The 19,126-nt window shown below is 48.8% G+C and overlaps 1 protein-coding gene across 2 annotated transcripts; it reads right to left on the bottom strand.

Annotated features, from left to right (window-relative positions):
* Positions 1–284: 284 nt before the first annotated feature.
* Positions 285–17,369, bottom strand: LOC105015827 (synaptotagmin-4). 2 transcript variants are annotated; one of them, XM_010879268.3, is made up of 5 exons: positions 17,257–17,369; positions 9,891–10,903; positions 1,459–1,633; positions 863–1,029; positions 285–711 (listed from the first exon to the last, which is right to left on the bottom strand). In XM_010879268.3, the coding sequence occupies exons 1-5, from the start codon at positions 17,276–17,278 to the stop codon at positions 562–564; spliced, it is 1,527 nt and encodes a 508-aa protein (XP_010877570.2). In that variant the 5' UTR covers positions 17,279–17,369; the 3' UTR covers positions 285–561. The 2 variants fall into 2 exon arrangements, with proteins under 2 accessions (XP_010877570.2, XP_019908726.2); XM_020053167.2 differs by having other exon boundaries at positions 285–706.
* Between the last annotated feature and the right edge of the window lie 1,757 nt (positions 17,370–19,126).

Below are 19,126 nucleotides of genomic sequence, written 5' to 3'. Positions count from 1 at the left end.
ACAACATCTGTAAAACCCTTCGTTTGGATATGTCCATGTGTTTCAGACTTCAAGCAGTCATTGCCTGCAAAGGATTCTCAACAAAGTATTATAAATGAACATTTTATTCATGATTGTGTTAATTTGTCCAATTACCCTTGAGTCCCTGAAATAAGGGGACTGTGTATGAAAAGGGTTGCAATTCCTAAACAATTCAAACAACATTTTTGTCCAACCCCTTGAATGAAAGTCTGCACTTCAATTGCATCTCAGTTCCTTCATTTTAAATCCATTCTGGTGGCATACAGAACCAAAATTATGAAAATTGTGTCAATGTCCAAATATTTCCAGACCTAACAAAAAATACATTGCTTCGGCTATTCCCCTAGTATACCCTTTAGGACTGAACTGACATATTTCTCCTTAAAATCCAATTTCACGAAAATACGCATACAGGATAACCGCTGACAGTCCAGTTCCACCTGTCCTTCATGTGAGTGTCATTGGTCAAGATGACCACCAGTCACCCGTTCTCTTCTGCAACGTCCATGCTGAGATCTCTATCAGGTCAGTTTTAAAGTTCTACACTACTTCTGGTGTGATGGGGTGCCAGCGCGCGGTCTCCACCTGTCCCCGACTGCACATCTCTCTCCAGTGTTCCTGTCCTGTCTCTGGGGCTTCAAAGCCAATCAGCACACGGCCCAACATGCTGCTCTTTGTGTAGAGCCTGCCCTGTTGGGGAGGTATGTGTGTCATTGTTCGTTTTCTTACCAAACACAAATCTGAAGTCTGAGACAGGTCTGTAGAATAACCACTTTAGTCTTTAATAGAATGGCATACATAAGTAATTCCCACTTATTAATTTCCACTAAGTCATTCCTACCTGCATGATGATGAACTCCAGAGAAAGTGACAGCTGAGCAACATCACCAAGAGGCAGGTCAAACAGAAAGGGAGCATTCCACACAGCATTGTGTCCTCCTGCCCCTTTGGTCTGCTTGGTACCAATCACTTTCCCATTCTGACGCAGGTTGATGACTACGTAGTGATCTGCAGAAACGTGAAAGCAATAATAGACATAAGAAACAGGAAGAGGAAAGAGGGATTGTGACTAGTGTGCAACTAGAAAGGCATATAGGGGACGCTTGAAACGAATGGGTATGCCTTCTGAAACAGCATAACTCTCCTTTGGACTGTGTATAATAACTGCAGGGATATAATTCAGACATGGGGGAGGGGTATGTGGGGAGGATATAATAACAGGAGGCCCATCATTATCTGTAATCTCATTATAAAACTCAATCAGAGAGGCCAGTGCCTGAGAATAGTATTGTGATTGAAATGTTTGTTATGGCTAGGACTGGTTGATTCTGAAAAACGGCTGGAGAGTTACTAAAAAACATAAGAGATCCTAATGTTTTTGTCACTTTCATACTCCACATGTATGTTACTTGGCCTAAAAGCAAAATGAACATATACCTGCTGCCCCTGGCATCCGGGAGAGTTTGGTCAGGTTTTCAGCTTTGCGGACCATCACTTTGATGCGATGGGCCAGTGTCTGGTACTGCAGCAGAATAAAGAGCTGTCCCAGGGCCCGTGGACCACCACACAACGAACTCTTCCTATGACTCAACGTATCCTGGGAACTCATATTCTGAGAGAGAAGGGCTCAGTTAAGAACAGTAAATGAACAAGGTATGTTGTTTTATTTAAGCAGATTATATTCGTTTCCTGAGGCAATATGTATATGGAAAACATACAATGCGGAGAACAAGTATTTGATAACCTGCAAAATCGGCAGTGTTTCCCACTTACAAAGCATGTAGAAGTCTGTAATTTTTATCCAAAAATCCAGAAAAACACATTGTATGATTTTTAAGTCATTAATTAGCATTTTATTGCATGACATAAGAATTTGTTACACCAGAAAAGCAGAATTTAATATCTGGTACAGAAACCTTTGTTTGCAATTACAGAGATCATACGTTTCCTGTAGTTCTTGACCAGGTTTGCACACACTGAAGCAGGGATTTTGGCCCACTCCTCCATACAGACCTTCTCCAGATCCATCAGGTTTCAGGGCTGTTGTTGGGCAATACGGACTTTCAGTTCCCTCCAAAGATTTTCAATTGGGTTCAGGTCTGGGGACTGGCTAGGCCACTCCAGGACCTTGAGATGCTTCTTACGGAGCCACTCCTTAGTTGCCCTGGCTCTGTGTTTCGGGTCGTTGTCATGCTGGAAGACCTAGCCACCACCCATCTTCAGTGCTCTTACTGAGGGAAGGAGGTTGTTGGCCAAGATCTCACGATACATGGCCCCATCCTTCTTTCCCCATCCTTCTCCCATTCCTCCTCTGGATCATCCAGATGGTCATTGGCAAACTTCAGACGGGCTTGGACATGCACTGGCTTGAGCAAGGGGACCTTGCGTGCGCTGCAGGATTTTTATCCATGACGGCATAGTGTGTTACTAATGGTTTTCTTTGAGACTGTGGTCTGAGCTCTCTTCAGGTCATTGACCAGGTCCTGCCGTGTAGTTCTGGGCTGATCCCTCACCTTCCTCATGATCATTGATGCCGCATGAGGTGAGATCTTGCATGGAGCCCCAGACCGAAGGAGAATGACCGTCATCTTGAACTTCTTCCATTTTCTAATAATTTCACATACAGTTGTTGCCTTCTCACCAAACTGCTTGCCTATTGTCCTGTAGCCCATCCCAGCCTTGTGCAGGGCCTACAATTTTATCCCTGATGTCCTTACACAGTTCTCTGGTCTTGGCCATTGTGGAGAGGTTGGATTGAGTGTGTGGACAGGTGTCTTTTATACAGGTAACGAGTTCAAACAGGTGCAGTTAATACAGGTAATGAGTGGAGAACAGGAGGGCTTCTTAAAGAAAAACTAACAGGTCTGTGAGAGACGGAATTCTTACTGGTTGGTAGGTGATCAAATACTTATGTCATGCAATTAAATGCAAATGTATTATTTAAAAATCATACAATGTGATTTTCTGGATTTTTGTTTTAGATTCCGTCTCTCACAGTTGAAGTGTCCCTATGATAAAAATGACAGCCCTCTCCATGCTTTGTAAGTAGGAAAACCTGCAAAATCAGCAGTGTATCAAATACTTGTTCTCGCCACTGTATATTGGAGATGGTTAACACTAGATAGCTACAAGCTATCACTCAGCAAATCAACTTAAATTCATTGGCTTTATCTGTCAGTCAGTTGATGTCTTGCCCAGCAGATCCTACAACCACAGACCTGACTAGTACAAATTGCTCAACATGGTATATATACATGTACCAGTTAAAGGTTTGGACGGACCCATTTATGGGTATGTGTGTACAAACTTTTGACTGGTACTGTATATTGTTGTTCACAACCACACACTACAACATCAATCAAACTTCAGTAATTACATTGACTATCTGTATCTCTGTGACTCAGGATCATGGACTGTGATTCAGGATAAGGATTTTATTAGTAAATTGATTAAATATGGGGATAAATAATTTGCACATCATTGCATTCTGTTTTTATTTGCATTTTACGCAAGTCTGTTTTGGAAACAAGGTTTTACAGTGAATATACAAAGTCAACACACCCCTGTTAAAATGTCAGTTTCATGTGATGTAAAAGAATGAGACAAAGATAAATCATGTCAGAACTTTTCCCACCTTTAATGTGACCCATAATGTGAACAATTCAATTGAAAAACAAACTGAAATCTTTGAGGTGGAAAAATAAATGATTAACTGTCACGGTTGTGGGATGAAGAGGACACAGGCGCAGAGTAGAGGTAGGTAAGGTAATCCATTTAATACAAAATAAAGAATGCAGGACTCCAACAAAACAAAAAGCAGCAACCAGTGACGTGGGTATTCCTTACACAGGATAAACAAAACCAAAATGAACCACGCCTTGGGGCCTACAAACTAAACTTAAATAGGGTCCCCAATTGAAGGCAATGACTAACACCTGCCTCCAATTGGGGAAACCAAAAAAAGGAGTAGAGGTGGCTAAAGGCCACCTCCTGTCCTGTCCTGGCTATGCCCCGAGCCCAGCGCAGAGATGGCTAGGGGCACAGCCAGGACGTGACAGTACCCCCCCCCAAAGGCGCGGGCTCCCGACCGCAAGACCGGGACGACCACACCCGGACCGGCGGAGGCTCAGCGCCCGGAGCCGCCGGCACAGGCCGGGGAGGCGGAGCCGCAGGGACAGGCAAGGGAGGCAGAGGGTCAGGAGACGGGAGAGCCGGCGGAGGGACAGGAACCGGCAGGAGAGCCGGCGGCGGGTCGACAGCCGGCGGAGAAGCAGGAGCCGGGGGAACCGGCGGAGGGTCGACAGCCGGCGGAGGAGCAGGAGCCGGGGGAGCCGGTGGAGGAATAGGAGACGGGGAAACCGGCGGAGGGTCAGGAGCCGGCGGAAGAGCCGGCGGAGGAGCAGGAGACGGGGGAGCCGGCGGGGGAATAGGAGCCGGCGGAGGAGCAGGAGCCGGGGGAGGCGGCGGAGGGTCCGGAGCCGGTGGGAGAGCCGGCGGAGGAGTAGGAGACGGGGGAGCCGGCGGGGGAATAGGAGCCGGCGGAGGAGCAGGAGCCGGGGGAGGCGGCGGAGGGTCCAGAGCCGGCGGAAGAGCCGGCGGAGGAGCAGGAGATGGGGAAACCGGCGGAGGGTCAGGAGCCGGCGGAAGAGCCGGCGGAGGAGTAGGAGCCGGCGGAGGAGCAGGAGACGGGGGAGCCGGCGGGGGAATAGGAGCCGGTGGAGGAGCAGGAGCCGGGGGAGCCGGCGGAGGGTCCGGAGCCGGCGGAAGAGCCGGCGGAGGAGTAGGAGCCGGGGGAGCCGGCGGAGGAATAGGAGACGGGGGAGCCGGCGGAGGGTCAGGAGCCTGCGGAAGAGCCGGCGGAGGAGTAGGAGACGGGGAAACCGGTGGAGGGTCAGGAGCCGGCGGAAGAGCCGGCGGAGGAGTAGGAGCTGGCGGAGGAGCAGGAGCCGGTGGAGGAGCAGGAGCCGGGGGAGCCGGCGGAGGGTCCGGAGCCGGCGGAAGGGCCGGCGGTGGGTCCGGAGCCGGCGGAAGAGTCGGCGGAAGAGCCGGCGGAGGGTCCGGAGCCGGCGGAAGAGCCGGCGGAGGAGTAGGAGCCGGGGGAGCTGGCGGAGGAATAGGAGCAGGCAGAGGAATAGGAGACGGGGGAGCCGGCGGGGGAATAGGAGCCGGTGGAGGAGCAGGAGCCGGGGAAGCCGGCGGAGGGTCCGGAGCCGGCGGGAGAGCCGGCGGAGGAGTAGGAGCCGGGGGAGCCGGCGGAGGAATAGGGGCCGGCAGAGGAATAGGAGACGGGGGAGCCGGCGGAGGAATAGGAGCCGGCGGCAGGTCGGCAGCCGGCGGAGGAGCAGGAGCCGGGGGAGCCGGCGGAGGGTCCGGAGCCGGCGGGAGAGCCGGTGGAGGAGTAGGAGCCGGGGGAGCCGGCGGAGGTATAGGAGACAGGGGAGCCGGCGGAGGAATAGGAGCCGGCAGCAGGTCGGCAGCCGGCGGAGGAGCAGGAGCCGGGGGAGCCGGCGGAGGGTTGACGGCCGGCGGGGGAGCAGGAGCCGGCTGAGGAGCAGGAGACGGGGGAGCCGGCGGGGGAATAGGAACCGGTGGAGGAGCAGGAGCCGGGGGAGCCGGCGGAGGGTCAGAACCCTGTGGGAGAGCCGGCGAAGGAGCCGGAGACAGGGAAGCCGGCGGAGGGTCAGGGAGAGCCGGCGGAGGGTCAGGGAGAGCCGGGACAGGCGAGGGCGCCGCTGAGGCCGGGACAGGCGAGGGCGCCGCTGAGGCCGGGACAGGCGAGGGCGCCGCTGAGGCCGGGACAGGCGAGGGCGCCGTAGGACGATGCGGGGGCTCCTGGGCAGGTGAAGGCGCTGCGGGACAAGGCGGCCAGTCCACCGCGGGCTCGGGCGGCGGCCAGTCATCTGCGGCCTCGTGCGGCGGCGGCCAGTCATCCGCGGCCTCGGGCGGCCAGTCAACCGCTGGCTCGGGCGGCGGCGGCCAGTCATCCACGGCCCCGGGCGGCGGCGGCCAGTCATCCACGGCCCCGGGCGGCGGCGACCAGTCATCCGCTGGCTCGGGCGGCGGCGGCCAGTCATCCGCGGGCCCGGGCGGCGGCGGCGGCCAGTCATCCGCGGGCCCGGGCGGCGGCGGCCAGTCATCCGCGGGCCCGGGCGGCGGCGGCGGCCAGTCATCCGCGGGCCCGGGCGGCGGCCAGTCCACGGCGGGTCCTGGCGGCGGCGAAAACAGGGCAGCGGGAGGAGCTGGCGGCTGAGGCCACTGGGCAGCGGGTGGAGCTGGCGGCTTAGGCCACTGGGCAGCGGGAGGAGCTGGCGGCTGAGGCCACTGGGCAGCGGGAGGAGCTGGCGGCTGAGGCCACTGGGCAGCGGGTGGAGCTGGCGGCTGAGGCCACTGGGCAGCGGGTGGAGCTGGCGGCTGAGGCCACTGGGCAGCGGGAGGAGCTGGCGGCTGAGGCCACTGGGCAGCGGGAGGAGCTGGCGGCTGCGGCCACTGGGCAGCGGGTGGAGCTGGCGGCTGAGGCCACTGGGCAGCGGGAGGAGCTGGCGGCTGCGGCCACTGGGCAGCGGGAGGAGCTGGCGGCTGCGGCCACTGGGCAGCGGGTGGAGCTGGCGGCTGAGGCCACTGGGCAGCGGGAGGAGCTGGCGGCTGCGGCCACTGGGCAGCGGGGGGCGCTGGCAGCGCTGACTGCGTCTCCCAGGCAGCGGGGAACGCTGGCTGCGGCTCCCAAGCAGCGGGGGGCGCTGGCTGCGGCTCCCAAGCAGCGGGGGACGCTGGCTGCGGCTCCCAAGCAGCGGGGAGCGCTGGCTGCGGCTCCCAAGCAGCGGGGAGCGCTGGCTGCGGCTCCCAAGCAGCGGGGAGCGCTGGCTGCGGCTCCCAGGCAGCGGGGGACGCTGGCTGCGGCTCCCGGGCAGCAGGGGGCGCTGGCGGCGCTGGCTGCGGCTCCCAGGCAGCGGGGGGCGCTGGCTGCGGCTCCCGGGCAGCAGGGGGCGCTGGCGGCGCTGGCTGCGGCTCCCAGGCAGCGGGGGACGCTGGCTGCAGCTCCCAAGCAGCGGGGGGCGCTGGCTGCGGCTCCCAAGCAGCAGGGGTTGCTGGCGGCGCTGGCTGCGGCTCCCAGGGAGCGGGGAGCGCTGGCTGCGGCTCCCGGGCAGCAGGGGGCGCTGGCTGCGGCTCCCGGGCAGCGGGGGGCGCTGGCGGCGCTGGCTGCGGCTCCCAGGGAGCGGGGAGCGCTGGCTGCGGCTCCCGGGCAGCGGGGGGCGCAGGCTGCGGCTTCCGGGCAGCGGGGGGCGCAGGCTGCGGCTTCCGGGCAGCGGGGGGCGCAGGCTGCGGCTCCCGGGCAGTGTGGGGCGCTGGCGGCGCCGGCTGCGGCTCCCGGGCAGCAGGGGGCGCTGGCTGCGAGAACCGGTACGGCGGGTCCCGATAGCCCCACCAGTCCTCACATCTCCCAACATCAGGGAAAGCCCTCATAGGCCCCCCCGGCGTTGTTGCCCGACGCCTAGGAGCTGGCACCGGGCAGGGCTGGGGCACCTGGACTACCCCACACGTGAGCACGGGTGGCACGGCCGCGTCCTTCCATTCCGCCTGCCCCCACAGCACCCCGCCAAGAAATTCTTGGGGCGGACACACGGAGGTTTGCTTACGTCGCCTCCGTCGACGTCTCCTCCGGGGTGGATGCTGTGGAGGCCCGGTGTGCCGCAGAGGACAGTAGGGGTTCTCCTCCTCCTCGGTGTCGCTGTCCGGCCAACCGAGGAGTTCCCCTACCGTCCATTTCTGCTGTGTCTCTTGGTGGTGGTTCATTCTGTCACGGTTGTGGGATGAAGAGGACACAGGCGCAGAGTAGAGGTAGGTAAGGTAATCCATTTAATACAAAATAAAGAATGCAGGACTCCAACAAAACAAAAAGCAGCAACCAGTGACGTGGGTATTCCTTACACAGGATAAACAAAACCAAAATGAACCACGCCTTGGGGCCTACAAACTAAACTTAAATAGGGTCCCCAATTGAAGGCAATGACTAACACCTGCCTCCAATTGGGGAAACCAAAAAAAGGAGTAGAGGTGGCTAAAGGCCACCTCCTGTCCTGTCCTGGCTATGCCCCGAGCCCAGCGCAGAGATGGCTAGGGGCACAGCCAGGACGTGACATTAACCTGGTTGCATAAGTGTGCAAATACTTTGTTGAAGCACCTTTTGATTTTATTACAGCACTCAGTCTTTTTGGGTAGGAGTCTATTTGAATGGCACATCTTGATGTGGTAATATTTGCCCATTCCAGCTGAAGAAAAACAGCCCAAAAGCATGATGCTGCCACCACCATGCTTCACTGTGGGTATGGTGTTCTTAGGGTGATTGTTAGTGTTGTTATTGCGCCAAACATACCTTTTGGAATTATGGCCAAAAGGTTCAACCTTGGTTTCATCAGACCATAACACATTTTCCAATGTACTTTTGGGAGACTTGATGTTTGTTTTTTCAAATTTCAGCCGGGCTTGGATGTTTTTCTTTGTAAGAAAAGCCTTCCGTCTTGCCACCCTACCCCATAGCCCATTCATATGAAGAATACAGGAGATTGTTGTCACATGTAGCACACAGCCAGTACTTGCCAGAAATTCCTGCACTTCCATTAATGTTGCTGTAGGTCTCTTGGAAGCCTCCCTGACCAGTTTTCTTCTCATCTTTTCATCAATTTTGGAGGGATGTCCAGTTCTTGGTAATGTCTCTGTTTTGCCATATTTTCACCACTTGATGATGACTGTCTTCACTGTGTTCCATGGTATATCTAATGCTTTGGAAATTCTTTTGTACCCTTCTCCTGACTGATATCTTTCAACAATGAGATCCCTCTGATGCTTTGGAAGCTCTCTGTGGACCATGGCTTTTGCTCAGAGATGCAACTAAGAAAATGTCAGGAAAATCCTACTAGAACAGCTGAACTTTATTTGTGATTAATCAGAGTCACTTTAAATGGTGGCAGGTGTGTAATGACTTCTATTTAACATGAGTTTGAATTTGATTGGTTCATTCTGAACACAGCCACATCCCCAGTTATAAGAGGGTGTGCACACATATACAACCAGGTTATTGTAACGTTTTTATTTTTCATTTTCCCCCTCAAAGATTTCAGTTTGTTTTTCAATTGAATTTTTCACGTTTATAAAAAAAAGTTTGATTTATCTTTGTCTCATTCTTTAACAACACAAAAACCTGGCACAACAGGGGTGTGTAGACTTTTTATATCTGCTGTATATGCTTACCACCAATTGTATAAATGCATGTCAGCGTTGTGTTGATTCTGTGTTCGGCATGTGTCATATATCACTAGCAGCACCATTACACCAAGTAAATATACTTGCTGAATAAAATTGATTCTGACATATTTCAGGAGGCAGCATGCTACAACCCAGCATCCCCCTATGGAAATCCATTGGTAATACATGGTGTCTGCACAATTCCATTCATGCATCTTCATGGCTGTTCGGCCCAGTGCCTGAGGCCTGTCTGTTTGTCTTACCTTCGCCAGCACAGCATGTCAATAATGCCCTTTGGCAAAGCCTTCACAACATCACAGAGGACACAGCAGAGCGTGGGCACCATGCCAGCTCACTGCATTGCACGTTTTCTCTGCAGTCACCAACTACAATGTCACCATGTCCTCAACTAGAATGGAAAAACTACTCTTTGTTCTGATTAGACTTGTTTTACACATTCCCTCATACAGCAGATAAAACATGATATGGGCTATTTATTGCACTACTGTGTGTAGCTTTGCTGTGCTTAAAATAAACTTCAGAATGTTAGGTAAAAATGCTTGGTAAAATGAGCAGTAGTATAGAAATGGAATGAATGTATTGTTCTCTTTCAAATGTGTTTGATCTACCTTTTTCTGCTTATTCTTGGTGGGGCTGAGCTCTCTGGCATAGATGACGGTTGTGTCTGGCTCCCAGTCCATCTCCCTGCAGGGTATATCTAGTTCCCCAAGTGCTGCCTCCCTCAGGCCTGAGAAGTCCCTGCTGAAGACAGCCAGTCGGAGGGTGCACACACACAGCTCCTCCACAGAGCCCACTGGCAGCACAAAGCTCTGGCATTGCACCTCTGAACTGAAGCTGCGCCGCCGAGACATCACCTGCTGAGGTGAGGGACAGAGCGGGGGCAGGCTGGCCCGGACAAACACACCACTGCGCCGCCGGTTCATGCCAGACATGCCCATGATGTTGACGGTCAGAGTTCCCCGTGCCAGTGATAAGAGCAGTGAGAAGTGGAGGACAGGAGCCGGCTTGGTTGGTATAGACAGTGAGCTAGAGCTGGAACCATACTGTGACTGGGAAAGTGCCTCCTTCAGGCGGGGAGGGTGTATGGCGCCTCCGTGGCTAGTTAAGCGGCTCTGTTCGTTGTACAGAAAGTTGTCACTGGTCACAGTGCAGCGGCGTTCCAGCGCCCGTTGGGTTTTGGAGACTAGGCCCAGTTTGGTGGCGGAGGGCTGGGAGGCGTGGCCGTGGACTGAAGGCTTGTAGTGGGAGGAGGACACAGCCGGGGTGCTGAGGCGGCGCATGGGGAAGCAAGACCTTGGGGAGGACCTTAGCTCAGAAGAAGATGACCGGGGGCGAGGGTCAAAGGCCAGGTCATCTTCAGAGGGGGAGGAGATGCTCCTTGGGGAGGGGAAGTCCAGGACGTCCCCATCTAGCTCCTCATACTGCTGCTTGATGGGTAAGGTGCCAGGGGAGGGGTTAAGGGTGACAGTGATCCGTTCACAGGTGGCTGAGGTAGGAGGCAGGGCAGCCTCTTTGTCCTCTTGTGAATGGCACTTTCCTCTCCGCCAACACAGTATGCAGCCAAGCACCAGACAGAAGCAGAACACTGCCAGACCCACTGCCAGCAGGATGGGTAGGGGTACTGGAGGCAGAAGGGAGAATAGTTGTCAATCAGAGGTTTGTGATTTAATGACATCAGTGAGAGAAAGAAAGAGGTTCTCATCATTTTGAGTCAATTAACTTTTGTATACCTTATTTCCTCATCAATACAGCCTTTCACTTTTTATGTTTCTACAATGGTCATCCATTATTAGATTAAAGAGGAAATGTCTTTGGGTACTAATCCTAACTAATTGTGGTCTTTTGGAATTGGAAATTGTTGTATAGTTAGTTAAGGGCTTTGATCTAAACCAGAGCAGCAGACGGAGGTGAATGTGGTGGAGTCCCATTTCCTGCTTCCATTGAGGGTTAGTACATGCGTACAAGGCAAGCTGAGCTCACGAGTCATCTCACTGACTCAAATGAATAGAGATTTAATGTAATATAATTGTTGGCCACAACACGGTTGTTTTTCAAAGGAAGTTTCAAAGTAAATTATAGTTGGCCACACCATGGTTGTCTTTCAATGGAAATGATATACATATACACTACCATTGAAAAGTTTGCGGTCACTTTGAAATGTCCTTGATTTTGAAAGAAAAGCTAATTTTGGTCCATGAAAATAACATCAAATTGATCCGAAATACAGTGTACACATTGGGAATGTTGCAATTAACTATAGTAGCTTTTTCATGGAATATCTACACACAGAGACCCATTAATCAGGCAACCATCACTCCTGTGTTCCAATAGCACGTTGTGTTTGGTAATACAAATGTATCATTCTAAAAGGCTAATTGATCATTACAAAGCACTTCTGCAATTATGTTGGCATAGCTGAAAACTGTTGTGCTGATTAATGAAGCAATAAATCTGGAGCATCAGCAATTGTGGGTTTGGTTATGGGCTCAAATGTCCAGAAACAAAAAACTTTTGTCAATGCTTCTTCTGAAAAATGAACGCTATTCCATGCAAGAAATTGCCAAGAAACTGAAGATCTCGTACAACACTGTGTACTACTCTCTTCACAGAATAGCGCAAATTGTCTCTAACCAGAATAGAAAGAAGAGTGGGAGGTCCTGGTGCACAACTGAGCAAGAGGACAAATACATTAGAGTGTCTAGTTTGAAAAATAGACGCTTCACAGGTCATCAACTGGCAGCTTCATTAAATAAATCCCGCAAAACACCAGTCTCAAAATCAACAGTAAAGAGGTGACTCCAGGTTGCTGGCATTCAGGGAAAAGTTGCATATCACAGACTGGCCAATAAAAAAAAAAAAAGATTAAGACAGGCAAAAGAAGACAGACACCGGACAGAGGAAGATTGCGAAAGTGTTATGGACAGACAGATCCAAGGTTGAGGTGATCGGATCACAAAGAAGAATATTCATGAGACACCGACCAAATGAAAAGATGCTGCTGGAGTGCTTGACGCCATCTGTCAAGCATGATGGAGACAATGTGATGGTCTGGGGGAGCTTTGGTGGTGATAAATTGGGAGATTTGTACAAGGTAAAAGAGATCTTGAAAAGGAAGGCAATCACTCCATTTTGCAACGCCATGCCATACCTTATGGAGTGCTTGATTGGAGCCAATTTCCTCCAATCCACAGGACAATGACCCAAAGCACAGCTGCAAACTATGCAATCATTATTTATGGTAGAAGCAGTCAGCTGGAATTCTGTCTATAATGGAGCAGTCAGCACAGTCACCGGATCTCAACCCTATTGAGCTGTTGAGGGAGCAGCTTGACCATATGGTATGTTAGAAGTACACATCAAGCCAATCCTACTTGTGGGAGGTGCTACAAGAAGCATGGGGTGAAATCTCTTCAGATAACCTCAACATATTGACAAATAGAATGACAAAGGTCTGCAAAGCTGTAATTGCAGCAAATGGAGGATTCTTTGACAAAAGCAAAGTTTTAAGGACACAATTATTCAGTTAAAAATCATTATTTGTAACCTTGTCATTTATACACTGAACAAAATTATAAACACAACACTTTTGTTTTTGCCCCCATTTATCATGAGCTGAACGCAAAGATCTAAGACTTTCACTATGTACACAAAAGGCCTATTTCTCTCACATATTGTTCACAAATCTGTCTAAATCTGTGTTAGTGAGCACTTCTCCTTTGGCAAGATAATCCATCCACCTTACAGGTGTGGCATATCAAGATGCTGATTAGACAGCATGACTATTGCACATGTGTGCCTTAGGCTGGCCACAATAAAAGGTCACTCTAAAATGTGCAGTTCCATCACAGAGCACAATGCCACAGATGTCGCAAGTTTTGAGGGAGCGTGCAATTGGCATGCTGACTGCAGGAATGTCCAGCAGAAATGTTGCCCCTGAACTGAATGTTCATTTCTCTACCATAAGCCGTCTCCAAAGGCGTTTCAGAGAATTTGGCAGTACATCCAACTGGCCTCACAACCGCAGACCACGTGTAACCACACCAGCCCAGGACCTCCACATCCAGCATCTTCACCTCCAAGTTCGTCTGAGACCAGCTACCCGGACAGCTGCTGCAACAATCGGTTTGCATAACCAAATAATTTTTGCACAAACTGTCAGAAACCGTCTCAGGAAAGCTCATCTGCATGCTCGTCGTCCTCATCAGGGTCTCGACCTGACTGCAGTTCATCGTTGTAACCAACTTGAGTGGGCAAATGCTCACATTCGATGGCGTCTGGCACTTTGGAGAGGTGTTCTCTTCACGGATGAATCCCGGTTTTCACTGTACAGGGCAGATGGCAGACACCGTTGTGTGGATGAACGGTTTGCTGATGTCAACGTTGTGGATCGAGTGGCCCATAGTGGTGGTGGGGTTATGGTATGGGCAGGCGTGTGTTATGGACAACAAACACAGCTGCATTTTATTTATGGCATTTTGAATGCACAAAGATACCGTGACGAGATCCTGAGGCCCATTGTTGTGCCATTCATCCACAACCATCACCTCATGTTGCAGCATGATAATGCACAGCCCCATGTTGCAAGGATCTGTACACAATCCCTGGAAGCTGAAAACATCCCAGTTCTTGCATGGCCAGCATACTCACCGGACATGTCACCCATTGAGCATGTTTGGAATGCTCTGGATCGACGTATACGACAGTGTATTCCAGGTCCTGCCAATATTCAGCAACTTCACACAGCCATTGTAGAGGAGTGGACCAACATTCCACAGGCCACAATCAAGAACCTGATCAACTCTATGCGAAGGAGATGCACTGCGTGAGGCAAATGGTCATCACACCAGATACTGACTGGTTTTCGGACCCCCTGTGGCAGTGTACAGTATATATCAGAGATGGGGACAAGTCACACATGGTCAAGTCCAAGCAAGTCTCAAGTCTAAACCATCAAGTCTCGAGTCAAGTCTCAAGTCACAGTTCAGATAAATCAAGCAAGTCAAGTCAAGGGTTCACCCTAAGCAAGTCAAGTCGAGTCCTTATAAGTTTCAAGTCAAGTCACAGTACTAAAGAGATGAACACACGCACACTGTCCTCTGTTTCTGACGTGCGCTCGGTGCGGAGCTCGATTTCAAAATCAAATATTGTTCTCCTGCGCGGTACAATTTTTTGGGGGGACGAAGCGGAGGGATCTTGAATCAGCCTGAAGGGGTTGTATTCGCTATAACAACCGCCTCGCTATACCTTATCCCGCTTATTACATGGCTACCTACCAAATAAATCAATAATTTGACACAAAATATTGATTTAAAAAGGAATTTATTGATTTAAAAACGATTGTATTGTTTCCTCTAAAGAAAATAGTCCGTTCCGTCTCTGGTTAGAATCCTGCTGCGTCCATAGCAACGCGCTGTTTTTCGTGGCAAGGGTCTGTTATCAAGAAATAACACGCATTCTGCACTGGAATTCAGCCAATCCATGTAATAAGGGCTAATAATAACAACCGTATAAACTAATTATTGTGACTGAAAAACTGCCTAATATGTAATTACGCTGTATGAGTAAAAATAAAAACCTCTTCGAAATGTTTAGGTGCTAATAATCACATCGGCGCCTCGTGTTAGCCTTTCATGCAGTAAAGTTAACTGTTATGGTGTAAGCACAATGCTTTTTAGTTTCCACACGCAGTCCACAAACACTTGAAAATGCGCACATTTAATACAGACATTATGGCCTACGTGTAATAATATACATGCCCGCTCATTTTAAGATGCCCATCAACATTAAAATTCAGGCTATGCCACTGTTATAGTCAAATTCCCTTACATCTATTTACCAGACGTATTCAGTAATGATAATGGTCACATTTCTAACAAGAAAAAAAAACAAACATAATATGCTACCAAGGCCAAATTATGACAAACACAAAATTAATTCATTACATTAGTAACTTAATCGTTATAGATCTTAGTGTAACTGAATATAAAGAGATTACTTTCTTACTTTAAAATGACGAATGAAATTTGACGATGTTGCATATTTTGCATCTGGCAAATCTTTTTTATTCACACGGTCCAGTTCAAAGTCCTTGTATCCAAACGATACTATTTGTGGAGCTCGACTAACGTTACTGTCTGCCATGTTTGGCGCGGTTTGAATTGTGCAGCGTTAAAGGCACATACGCTGATTAGTGCTGCTGATGTCACAACATATAAAATATTTTTATTGCTGTTTGTTTATTATAAGTTCAAGTCATTGTCGAGTCTTCCACTTCAAGTCAAGTCAAGTCTCAAGTAACTTGTTCTCAAGTCAAAGTCAAGTCAAGTCATTTTCATACTTTAATCAAGCAAGTCACAAGTCCTGAAAATTGTGCCCGTGTTTAAAATCTCTGCAGAAACCGTCTAACTGTCACATTTCAGTACATATTCTCTCATAAACCGCATGGTTTGAATCCTGTATACTCTGATAGCCATTTTAAGAAACCGTATAACACGGGTATGACATCACATCAGTTCTTCCTCTAATGGCGTTGGCAACCGGTTTATAGGAGCAAAAAGGCATCTCTGATGTTTGTGACACATTGCCAATGTGACAGCTAAGCGCTGTGTCCCGGCACTATGCACTGCATCGTGTCTAGGAAAAGCTCTTAGCTTTTATTTATTGGCCATATACCACACCCTCGTGTGCCTTATTGCTTACATACTCTCATTCAGCCACATAGATAACTCCTCCTTCTGTGTTCTGGTGCGCTACGGATAATGGTCATTGTTGTTCATATCCAAGTGTTCTGTGGTGAACTACATTTCCTAAACTAAACTTCCTAAAACCCTAGATCTCAATCTGAATTATAAAGGATTTACAGCCTAACAATACAATGCATTAAAACACCTAATGGTATATTACTGCCTATAAAACGTCTAACAAATGGGATACACATAAAAGCTGTAGACGTTACATTCTTTGATAAATAATCCCAATTTCAAAGTGTACTGCTAGATTAGAGATATGTGTTTTCCTCCTAACAGCTGCAATTTCGGAATAATAAAATAATAGGCTACATCTACTTGGTTCCAAAAGCCTGACTACTAAAGTTTAAGCAATGAAATACAGTTCAAAAGAAAACATACGCTAAATCCAATATTTGTAAGGGTTAAAAGGTAATATTTTAAGTTGGATTATTTCAAATGCTGATAACTGTATGTCCTAACTCCCATTATTTAGGAAAGGACACCCTGTTGAACCGGAGTAAATAGTGAAAAGTGTAGTGGGACACCTGTTTCGGGTAGCGCAAAAGGAGGCAACAAAGACTAAATATCTAGCCAAAGCATATGACATTTTGTTACACAGCAAAAAACAATTTCTCTAATAGCTAAAATCGTTTTGAAGATGAAAGGACGAACTACACTCAGCTTAATCAGCCATTGCTTTACCTGGTGCTGGGCAGCCATAAAACACCGCACCAAGAGCGGGCCGGCCAACCCCTAAGCATTTCTACGTCCCGCGGCACTAAGGCTAAATAACATGATTTTGAATGAATATAATGCATATACTTTTTTGTATGAATACTACTGCATATACAATTGCTGCACAAAACAGACGTTAAAACGGACTCAAAGGTGGTAGTTTCGTTAAACGACCTAAATGCAGATATTAACGTTATTTTTATGATGTTGAGATTTCTAAATTCCTGCTGTTTCCAAACTGTTGGACCTCGACTTATTCATCACAAGATGTGGAACATTTTCTAGCACCATCAAGAAGTGTAGCCATAATGCACCATAATAACAGAATACATATGTAAAATAAAAGGAATGCATTGACATCGTTTTCCTACAGTTTTAAGCTTACAATGTTTTTCACCTTGAAATGCACACAAAGACACATGCAGCTTACAGTGTAGGCTACAATAGGCTAGCAATCAACTTCCTTTGACTTTCAAAGTGTAACAGAACTGAACAAAAATACAAGACTTACCTCCATTAGTATATTGTGACATTTTTCTGATGTTATTTCATATCCCACCCGTAACAATGTGACTGCGATTTGTGACTAAAATATATTCCTACTACATTATAGGTGCACTAGGAATTTCCTTGGCATACAGGCTCTCTGCGTCGCAGTGACAGACCTGCTCCCTTTAAGCCAATCAGAGGGGTCGGTGACTAAGCCTTTATCGAAATTCTGATTTATATACTGCGTGGGAATCTGTGGGAGGCTTTGCTGGACTAAGCATACAAGTCAACTCTTGTTGCTAATAAAGATCAGTATATCTTAGTGACAAGCTTTAAGGAACGAACTGGCTTGATACATGTTATTTCAGATAAACTTCTCAATTAAGCAAAATCTATATATGTAAGACAGCCATTTAAAAAATCCTCTTGTTGACGCCTAATTAGATTAGAGTGCTAATAACTACAGCCCCTAACAATACAACATAACTGATACGCAACCAAGCAGAGAAAACCGACTGACAGAAAAACTGATGAATAATAGATTCACAGACCCAAACACACATGCACGTACACAGTGTATGACTCACAGTGAACAACCAGAGACTGTGCCAAGAAAGCTCTGTCTTTCCTCAGATCTCACTCATCCTTAATTAAATGGTACAGGCATTTGCCCACACAGTACCCATTGGAGGGAATTAGGCTTGGTTGTCATACTTTTTATTTGTCTACTCCTGCTGTTTCCATAAGCAAAAAAAAATCGAATTTAATATGACCAATAACTACATACTGCTACTAATACTACATACAATGTGAGTGAAATTGTTTTCCTTCCGATCAATTGCATGAATGTGTGAAAGCCATTTTTGTGTAGGAATGGTATGGGCATACGAAATATTAAAGGATCAGAATGATACATTTATTCTGCATGTGGAATACACTGTATGTGAAATTCAGCAGAAACAGTTTGCATTCAAACCAACTCTCCTAAATATGGTGAGGTAAAGTACATTTTATAATGGAGTACATTATATAGTGGACATCTAGCTTGTCTGGAAATTGAATATTATATAAGCATTTTCTTTGCCCTATAAATGGTTAAGTGAACCTAAATGTCAGGACAATGCACCACACACCCTAAAAAAGCCACAATAACCCTCATTTATTCAAATGTTTATTTACTCATTAAACTGTTGTTCTTCCACTTTTTAACAGTTAAAATATTAAAAAAGAATACACTTAGGCATTGTATCCAGTCAGGATGCACATGCTGACCCCTGTCCGCTTTCGAAAGAGCCTACAATAGGCACATGAGCATCCGAACTGGACCACGGAGAAAAGGAAGAAGGTGACCGGATATGATGAATCACCTTTCTTTTTACATCACGTGGATGGCCGGATGTGTGTGCATCACTTACCTGGAGAACACATGGCACCAGGATGTACTATGGGAAGTAGGCAAGCCACGGAGGCAGTGTGATGCCTTGGGCAATGTTCTTCTGGGAAACCGGATCCTGCCATTCATGTGGATGTTACTTTGACACGTACCACCTACCTGAGCATTGTTGCAGACCATGTGCACCCTTTCATGGCAACAATATTCCCTGATGGGATTGGCCTCTTTCAGCAGGAAAATGCGCCCTGCCACAAAGCAAAAATGGTTCAGGAATAGTTTGAGGAACACAACCACAAGTTCAAGGTGTTGTCTTGGCCTCCAAATTCCCCAGATCTCAATCCAATCGAGCATCTGTGGGATGTGCTAGGTAAACAAGTCCGATCCATGGAAGGCCCACCTTGCAACGTACAGGACTTAAAGGATCTGCTGCAAATGTCTTGGTGCCAGATACCACAGCACACCTTCAGAGGTCTAGTGGAGTCCATGCCTCGACGGGTCA

This window comes from Esox lucius, chromosome 2 (assembly GCF_011004845.1).
Source record: "Esox lucius isolate fEsoLuc1 chromosome 2, fEsoLuc1.pri, whole genome shotgun sequence".
NCBI lineage: Eukaryota > Metazoa > Chordata > Actinopteri > Esociformes > Esocidae > Esox > Esox lucius.
Note: the sequence above shows the minus strand (reverse complement) of the source record. Positions and strands in the feature narration are given on the sequence as shown.

Coding starts and splice junctions, on each gene's coding strand:
- LOC105015827 (XM_010879268.3), bottom strand. CDS start 17,278: ATGTCACAATATACTAATGGAG. Junction 10,904..17,256: donor GTCACAATATACTAATGGAG/GTAAGTCTTGTA, acceptor TTCTGCCTCCAG/TACCCCTACCCATCCTGCTG. Junction 1,634..9,890: donor CCAAGAATAAGCAGAAAAAG/GTAGATCAAACA, acceptor CTTCTCTCTCAG/AATATGAGTTCCCAGGATAC.